This window comes from Medicago truncatula, chromosome 4 (genome assembly GCF_003473485.1).
Source record: "Medicago truncatula cultivar Jemalong A17 chromosome 4, MtrunA17r5.0-ANR, whole genome shotgun sequence".
In the NCBI taxonomy this organism is placed as follows: Eukaryota; Viridiplantae; Streptophyta; class Magnoliopsida; order Fabales; family Fabaceae; genus Medicago; species Medicago truncatula.
In genome coordinates, this window is record NC_053045.1 from 34,814,466 (window position 1) to 34,824,770 (window position 10,305).

At 31.9% G+C, this 10,305-nt stretch overlaps 1 protein-coding gene across 1 annotated transcript; it reads left to right on the forward strand.

The window, feature by feature from the left end:
• The first annotated feature begins 8,225 nt into the window (after positions 1-8,225).
• On the forward strand, positions 8,226-9,718 carry LOC11445368 (bZIP transcription factor 11). The gene has a single exon (XM_003606932.4). It carries the CDS (start codon positions 8,768-8,770, stop codon positions 9,236-9,238), a length of 471 nt encoding a protein of 156 aa, XP_003606980.1. The 5' UTR covers positions 8,226-8,767; the 3' UTR covers positions 9,239-9,718.
• The last annotated feature ends 587 nt before the right edge of the window (positions 9,719-10,305 follow it).

The following is a 10,305-nucleotide window of genomic DNA, read 5'->3' on the forward strand; positions in this document are numbered from 1 at the left end:
AAACCAACAACACACCACCAAAAACCACCATGAACCATTTCAAAAAACCACCCCAAACCACCACAAAGGGCCGCTAATAAGCACACCCACAAACCAGCCACCAGAAGAAGAAACATGTAACTATCCGACCAACCCACACAAAATGAAACAAAGATCCCAAGTCTGCCGGAAATAACCACCACCATCGGCCACCGGAGAAGCAAACTGAGAAGATTGCCGGACAGAAATTGAATGAATCTAAAAAGTCAGTTTTACTTATATTTTAAAACGGAGGGAGTACCAAACTGTGATAAACTTATATTGAAGAGAGAGAGAGAGAGAGAGAGAGAGAGAGAGAGAGAGAGAACTCGGAACTTAAATTGAAGGAAAAAACTAAGATTCCAAAGGGGAAAACACAACTCGGATTTAAGATGATGAAATTGCTTGATTGATTTTTGATTTTGCAATTGAAATTATAATTTGGAATTTAAGTGATTTGATTTTGTTTTTGGGTTTCTGATTTTGCATCTTCTCTCTCCCTTTCATATGCTTTTTCTGACCCCTTTTCCTATTGGAACTAGTTCTCCGGCATGTCATCCATGTCAACCAACTCCAATGAAACGCAAAATTAAAATAGGTTCTTGAAGTTGTGGAACATTGGTTGGAACAGTGTTGTAGTTGCTCTTATTGAGCCATCATCAAAGGTATGGAAATCTTTCTTAATTTATAACTGTTTTTTATCAGAACGTTGCACAACTAATCTTGAATACCCCGCTTCAACCTCTTGTCACTAAAGATAGATTAATTTGGGAGGCTGAGAAGTGGTAATTATTTTGTCTGTAGTGATCTATACCAAAGGATCAACATACAATTTTTGTTATTTTATGTGATATTCTTACTTTTCTTGAGGTGTATTCTTCGTAAAGAATAACATTAAAAAAACACATTGTTCATTGTAAAATATTCAATATAAGAATAAACGACATCAAAAACACAATGAGGAACTCAAGAAATGACCACCCAAACAATAGTATAAGCAATCATATATTTATTTGTTGTATAACCACCTTTATCACATCATTAAAAAAATGATAGTAAAATATGTTGAATATAAAGAAATTAGATAACCAAATTCAACCAACCCATCTGATCCAGAATGAACGGCAACAACTAAAATTTGAGAGTCACTCTTGAGCACCACGTCATGGAAACCCAAGATTTGTACCCCGTAATTGCAGCTAGCAGGCCAACAACTTATTACTTCATTAACTGGGATGGACTAGTAGATTGAACCAACTAGTAAAAGCCTGGACAAACTCATCATGGACATTGCAAAGACAATGTACACATAACCCGTAACTCTTAAACTCCTATGGAACAATTGCATCAACACTGCACCTAAGCACTCTAACCCTCATTTTATCCCAACTCATTATGCTAAATTGAAGATGTTGGGTTCAAGTATGAGTTGTTAAGTCCACATCAATAATGAATAAGTTTAATGTTGGATATATAAGAAAGGTTATTCATATACATAATACTTTAAAGTTTTTGGTGGAGATGTGACGTCTGCTACTCTTAGTGAAAATGTTATTTAGGAAAAATTCTCTGGTGCACGGTTGCAAAATATGGATACAAGTGCAATCCCAAGTTCTCTATGAAGTTTAAGCTTGAGAAATTTCATGGAAGAATCAATTTTGACTTGTAAAAAATCCAAGTCAAGAATTTGTTGATACAATTAAGATTATACAGGGTGTTGATTAGTATACGAATGATTTACATCGATGTAGGATGTGTTGTAAGATTATATTTGTGGTTGAAGTTGCACCAAAAAAATTTAACCTGACTTTCGGCATGTAGAAATTCATTGAGTGGTTTAATTACAAACAAAATATACTCTTTATAGAGGAGTATGATATTTCTTTTGAACGATGATTGTTTGTGAAGACAACGTGAAAATTCTTGAAATGATATAACTTCAAGTGAAGCATACTCTTTATGGTGTATGAAGTATGATAATTCTTTTTGAGCCATGATTATATGTGTTGACAATGGAAGAAGATGTATTATTCTCAATAAAGGCGAAGATTGATATTGGTTGATGAAGAAAATATATATATATATATATATATATATATATATATATATATATATATATATATAACTTACATTTGACTTATTTGTTTTTTCTCTAATACACTTGTGTTAAAGTGTTGTGAGATGTAGTTAGGTGTTACTTTGGAGAGACGAAAGCCAACGACCGTAAATAGTGGAAATCATGCGCAGGACAACAAAACATGGGAAGAGAGAAATGAATTAGCTAAGGGTCTTGCTAACCAATGCCCTCATGGTAATGGTTAAGGATTTAAAAATGGAAATAATTTATAAATTTTATGTAGAAAATATTACTTTTTAAATTTTCAATGTCTTGAATGCATTATTTTCAAGACAAAACTTCCCTTTTAGACTTCTTAATCGGTGCCCTGAGGGCAATGATTAGCATTTCCCATTGGTTAAAGAAAAGATAAAAATTCAAGGGCGGCATTCATTTGCAAGTTGTCGTGCATGGTTTGCTCTTGTACCATAAAGCATTTTTCAATAAAAAATAGGATAAAAAGTTAATTATGTAATTAATAGACATCATTCCATTGTTAATTTGGAGTAATTTATTATCACAAATTAATAGAATTTGTTTTTACTCCAAAATAATCTATCTATAATAATAAGTAAAGTGATGATTTTTCTCTTTATTATAAACAAAATGTAGGTTTGTCCTTGCTCGTGAAAGAAGCTCTATCAAAGAAAAAGACAGCAAGCTCCACAAGCCTCACAAATTTCATCATAAAGAAGAATATGGCCAATTTAGAGATTGTTGCATTTAGTTTACAACCAATTACCAAAATACAACAGCATAGCCCCAGATGTTGACCTACTGGGTCCCTAATAAATAACATTCAAGCGACACGCATACACACAAAACCCTTTATGATCATTTTTTGCTTTCTTTCCCTTTTTGTGGGCATGTGTAGGACACAATGCAAAGTTGTATCCACTCCCACAAATTTAGAACACATTTTTATGTATTTATGTAAAAGAAAAGGGGTCAATGTTTTTTCTCATATGTCTTTCATTTTAATTGACGGCTACAATTAAATATTTTAACATCATCAACAAATTACACAATGTATTTTAACAAGTGTTTATCATTCAATTAGATATTGCGAGAACATAGAGTTTCCTCAAGGAAGACATACTTTGCTTAAACAAGTTAATTTGGTTTGTAAATGTGAATGTGACAACTCATATTACTGTCCAGTTCCTTAAGATTGTTGTATAATTAGCCATTTATTTCCTATTTGTCAAGTTGTTCATGTGAAAAGATTAGCTAATGAATTTGGTGACCATTTAGCGAAGTTTTCCTTAGTTCCTGCTCATAATATATGGAGTGAGAACCGTCCTCATTGTTTCAGAGAGCGTGCTTACAATATCCATCGACGAGGTTCTTACATTGACAAAAGAAATTAAACTTAAATCTTATGGAATTTGAGTTGAATTCTTATCATATGAACAAATCAATGTTGACAAAGACACAGACATACTACAATGTGTACAAACCATTTTTTGTATCATAAGCAAAAATAAAAACAAACACTAGATACAACCCTGAAATAGGTACAACTGTGAAGATACATGCTATCCCTTTAAGTATTTGTCATGAAGTAAATAAATACTGGCATGAATAACATCTAAAACATAATGACATTAATCAACAACATAACCTCTCAAAGCTAAAGCATAAACACATAAATTTGCTTGGCAGAGGATGTGGTTAACTTGAATTCTCCACCGTGGGAGGTGGATACCGGAAATGACCTCATAGAGAAAAAGTTGGAAGTGAAAGTTGGGAGCGTATCGTTTCTGTATCGTATCAACAACATGTTTAGAAGGATCGCAGAGTATGGTCTTCTATAGAATCGTTTGCATGTATTCAAGTTGATCCCTTCCAAACCTATCTCAAATCCCTAAATTTAGGGATGACATATAGGGATTTGAGATTCAAGTTATGAATATTGATTTTTGGTTCAGGGATTAAACTGACTATTTTCTACTTTCATTTTAGTCCCTGTGACACTTAACAGAATTATTTAATGTCAGAGACTAAAGTGATAACGGAAGTGCATAGTCAAGGACTTCTATGTATTTAAAGTGAGGGACCTATGTGACAGCGAGGTGCAGAGTCAGGGACTAAAATAACCATTTCCTCATTTTTTATTTGAAATGGTCCCTTATTTTGCAAACTTTATATCGAGTGTTATCTAAATTTTCCCGAAGTAGTCCCTTACTATATTACAAAATTTACAGCGATGTGGTAATTTTCTAATAGTACAATTTAAAAAAGGAAATGACAACATTGAAAGTTGAAACAAAAGAAGAAAACAGACAAATAAGAGACACAATTATTACTTTTATAGCAGTGCTAGATATTAAGAATTAACACAAGAAAAGCAAAAATATGTATGTTTCATGTTCTTTGACAAGCTAAAAATTATCATGTCCTTCTTTGATGAAAACCAGGCGCATGTTTGCTGAAAATCAACGGAGCACAATACTTTCATTGCAAATACTGTGTATAAAAGATTACTAGCACTGCTAACAAGAGAAAAAAAATCAGTTCACTGAATGTGAGATCTTTAAATCGTGGAAAATTACTAGCAACTTTGCTATCAAGTTGCAGAATATCGTGGAAAATTATTGTCCTTCTTTGAATCGATAGGAGTCATCATGTTGGATTTAACCGGCTAGAAAGCCAATCCAACGCTGACACATGGACAAAGAGTCATTTGCATCAAGACACGTTGTGCATAATAACTCTGGTGCACACCACCCCCATTGAAGCATGCCCCATGCATTCTATACTGTCTCCAACGACTTTCTGAAGGCGTCATATTTCATCTGTTAGTGTCTTCTTCCTCTATATAAGGGTGATTCAGCGTAACCCATTCATTTTCCACATTTTTATACATTCAATCTCATTTCTTACACCGCGAAGACGTCATCGCCACCGCATCGGAGCACTGCACCGTTACCGTTGCCTCCACCCGTCCCCACTGGACAGATCACTAGCTATATTAACGAGAGAAAAAATTAGTTCACTGAATGTGGCACAAGCCAAATGAAAACTACTCAAAACCTTCACCACAAGAAGTTCTATTAAAATTGACTAATTAGACTTAAAAGTGACATTTTTAATATAAGATCTTTCATATACATTGGTCTATGATATCGAAATATAACCACATTTTTAACACACACAAAATAATATACATCGCTATCTATCAATCATAATCCAAACCCTCAATCAGATGCAAACCATTACAAAACTGTTGAATACAAGTGCAGTTAAAATATGCATCTAATTCCTCAAAAAAGAAAAAATCTGCATCTAAATTTAACGTTTCTACACCGTCCGCATCTGTGTACATAGCCGTATGGATCCAAGCTGATGGCAACCACAATAGTTGCAACATAGAACAATTCATGGAGAGAAAAAAATCTAATGATTTTGAGAATGAGATTCTATAAGGAGTCATTTAATTCTTTCGACAGCTCATTGTGTCTAATCATAGACTCCTTTTCATTAGGTGTGGGACAAGTGAAAAAGATGGAGCAAGTTACTTAGCCCAACCAAATTGTTAATGTTTTCTTGACTTTGGATTAGGTGTAGTCGCTACGATACGTATTCAGTATTTCGGAGCCGTTAAATATTTGAAGTAATTTTGATTTTTGTTTAATATAATTATTTTTGATTGAAAGTTAAACGATTTGATCTTGATCAAACAATATTTGTTGACTGCGTGGATTTTTTTTATATACATGACTTATTCGAACCGAACAATAACGGCTTAAAGCTAAGCCTATCACGAGCAGCATCGCAGCTTGATCGACGGGGAGAAGCATCTCAAAGTATGGGGCAAAGGATCAAGCGCACTAGACTGATTTTTTGAACTAAAATTTAATACTAACATTCACTTCAGATTTTACAAATATGTTTCAAAAATCGTTTACATACGTATAAAAACATAATTAACATCTTTTTATCACAAATAATATTTGAGTTCAATTTAATCTACCGAAAAAAAAATATTTGAGTTCAAGTTTAACTAATAGGCGACTTGGCCAAATATAATATTTGAGTTCAATTTGATATGTACTTCATATATAATTTTTTACAAAGGAATTCAATCACGTCATGTATATAGTTATAAATCCTTCAAAAAAATGTATATAGTTATAAAGAATTTTTTAAATTGATATAATAATGTGACATATATGATATTGAGATAAGAAAATATGTTTGTATAAAACGTTCTTTACGCAGACAATATATACTTTTTTTTTACAAAAGACAATATATACTAATTAAATCCACATTATTATCTTAAAATGATAGTTCAATAAAATAATTTTTCCTAACAAGACATATTTTTCTGCATGTAAATGTTAGTAGGGGTGTTCATGGGTTGGGTCAACCCAGAAAACCCGGTCAAACTCACCTAAAAAATCTAAAAAAATGGGTTGAGTTGAATAATTGGGTTGGTATGGTTTCTAAAAATGGAAAACCCATAAAAATAAATGGGTTTCGGGTAAAACCAGACTCAATCCCAAAAAATCCACTTACCTAATAATGTTAATATTTTTTATCTTTATTTTCATAGGGTAGAAGAAAGTTATATTTCCAAAACATAGACATTGTACCCTATATATTGAAAATCAAAACATGTTAGAGTTAGAAATAATTAATATGTTGCACTTTTTGGTTATTTTGATACTAATGCAATTTTATGTCATGCAACTTTAGTTTGTTGCAAATATTTAATGCAATTTTATGTCATGTAACTTTAGTTTGTTGCAAGTATTTTATGATGAAGTTTATTATTTGATATTCTATGATGTATAAAATTATAGTAAAATAAGTTAAACATTTTTTTTTAAGAAAATTAAAATGTAGAGTACTATTTTAAAACAAAATTACGAGGACTTCTCATTTAGTCAAATATTAAAAAAAAAATAGAAAAATAAGTTGGGTAACCTATTACCCAATCCAACCCAACCCAAAAATTAGTGGATTTGCCCAAACCCACCCAATAGTATAACGGGTGGTTATTTTACCTCACTCAAACCGGAGTATCCTATTTGGTTTAGTTTGGATTTGGCCAAATCCAACTCAAACCCATCCACGAACACCCCTAGTGATTAGTTTGTTTAGCAAGAAGGAAAAAAAAAATACAGAGATTGAATCCTGAATCTTATTTTTAATACTCCTTCAACGTTTCAACTTATATCACATGATACCTTTAGGCACAAGACAAATTTTTGTATGTGTTTTGTCTAACATGCACAAGTAAAATGATCTTACATCATCTAAAAATATCTTTTTCATCGTTGAATCAATAAACCATATGATATCTCATTTAATTTAATGGTGGAGTTATTGATCAAATGATGAAAACTAATTTAGGCATGATGCAAGATTTGTCTCATTTATACATCATAAAATTAATCTGTTATATAATCATGTTATGTTTTATGTGCCGGTATCTGAAGGGGTCGATTTAAAATCTGGCATATAAATGAAATGTTATAAATATCTCGAGAACAATTGGAAACACTGGTTTTTCTCTCTTAATCGAATTTTCTCTATGAGAGATTAAATTTGGAGTTTACTCATTCATTTTATTTACAGTTTAAACTAAGTAAAAAATTCAAAATTCCACCCAAAGTTTAAAAGAATCTCTTGACTCACAAGAGAGACTAACCAATAATATACAATCATCTGAACACAACAGGCTTACCCCCAAATAATCCTGTTCTGTGAAAGTGAAACTATTTGGAAGTATTTTCAAATACTATGATGCATTTTGTGATTGATTGTTGCTTCCCAGCTGTAACTGGACCCTTCTGTTGTCTTCTTTCTTATTAGTCTCTTCTAACTCTCTATTTTCATTTCACTCTTTCTTTCCTCCTTTAACCCTTTTATTATATCAACTTTTTAAAATAACCTTTCTTTTTTCTTTTGTCTTTCAATATTTATATTTATATTTATTTTGCCATTAAGTGGTTGATGATTCCAAAATTAAAATAGACCCTACTTTACTTCTTTGTCAAATTGTAAACAAAAATTAAATATTCTCCACCAACTTGTTTGCCTTTCTATAAATTCCCTACTCAAATCACATAGACTCCTCTTCCACTTTCTCATTTTTCCTATCATATCTCTCAAACTTTCTAAATAGCCACTAAGATATTTTATTTATATATCATATGCTCCATCATTACTCTTGTGTTCATTAACAAAACTTCTCTTTCATTTCTTCCTCCTCTCATAAAAAATTCACCTTAGAAATTGCATATTAATTAATTAATTAAATGTCCAACATCTTATTGTTATTGTTTGATACTCATGTATCCAATTCTCAGTGAAATTTTCTTTTCTGGGGGGTGTATGATCAATTCCACTGTTAGGCGCAGGACCCATTTAGTTCAATCTTTCTCTGTTGCTTTCCTCTATTGGCTTTACTACGTTTCATGATTGTTAATCCCTCATAGTTTAAACCTATATCATCTATATCTATATCATAAAAATAATCAAATTTTATATTTCTGCAGTATTAATTTTTCTGAGTTTGTTATTTAATATTTTCTATAGTGTCTGGGTCCTGCTAGTGTTTTTATCTTTGTTGTTATTAGTATTAATTATTAAGAGGGTCAAGTTAATTAATATCTCATCATGGCTTCATCAAGTGGAACATCTTCAGGTTCATCTCTACTACAAAACTCAGGTTCAGAAGAAGATTTACAGGCTTTGATGGATCAAAGAAAGAGGAAGAGGATGATATCGAATCGCGAATCGGCAAGGCGGTCTAGGATGAGGAAACAGAAGCACTTGGATGATCTTGTGTCACAAGTTTCTAAGCTAAGGAAAGAGAATCAAGAAATACTCACAAGTGTTAACATCACCACTCAAAAGTATTTGAGTGTTGAAGCTGAAAATTCAGTGTTGAGGGCTCAGATGGGTGAATTGAGCAACAGGTTGGAATCTTTGAATGAAATTGTTGGTGCCTTGAATTCAAGCAATGGAGTTTTTGGAGCATCAAATGCTTTTGTTGAGCAAAATAATGGTTTCTTCTTCAACTCTTTGAATAATATGTCTTATATGAACCAGCCTATTATGGCTTCTGCAGATATACTGCAGTACTGAGACGGATCCGGATTCCCTGCTGTAAAAGAAACATGCATTTACATGCAATTAACAATCTCGATCATTAATTTCAGACTAGACAGTTCAGATTATACAATATCAAAATTAATTTTAAATGTGCTCTGCGATTAACTTAAATCAATTGAACCGTCGAAATTGAAAACTGTGACACAATTATTGCAGGGAATCTGATTCCATAATGTGATGAGATCTCTTGGGAAAGATAATTGTTGATTTCATTGGTTTGAGTTTGTTGATGAGATATTGTAATGACTAGTATCAAATGGAGATAATAAGGAATAAGTGAATTGTGTGAATCATAAAGTGCAATGGTTGTTAGTTGATGGTTCTATGAATGGGGTCTGTTTTAGAGACTAGTGTGAATTGAGGCATTGGCTATGGCCAATATATTATTGTTGTCACCTACCATTGCTGTATATTATAACAATAATAATAATATTGACCTAATTCTTCATGTAATTTATTATTATCTCGTTCTATAGTTCACTTTTATTTTTTTTCCATTTAAAAAATTGAATGCTCTTCATATTTTGGAGTAATATGCTTAAATTGATGGTACACATTGTTGTTAAAGAGGAGAGTATTGAACTCAATACAGCAGGAAATTTTCCCTTGAAATTCGAGAAAGATGAATGCATTCTTTCAATAATTGAAAAATCTTTTTGTATTTATTTTTATTTTTATTTTTTGTATTTTGTAAGTGATTTTGGTACACTTTAAGGGGATTTATTGAGCTTTCATGTATACAAACTGATATAGGTAAGGGAGGGCAAGTACATCCTCTTCAATTTAATATGAAAAATAAGCATTAATGTATTATAAACAATGAGAGTTGCAAATACTAAAAATATAGCTACATGATTGGTGATTCTCCATGATACGAGTATGTATGTGGTTTGCTGCCTACCAAGGATTGAGTACGTTATAGGTATACTAAGTTGATACGTTTGAGTTTGTAAGAAAATGATAGAAATATATTTTAGTGTAAATTGCTTTTATGATATGTTTTTTTTTTTGTTGCATAACCTTGATTTTCTTAATTAACA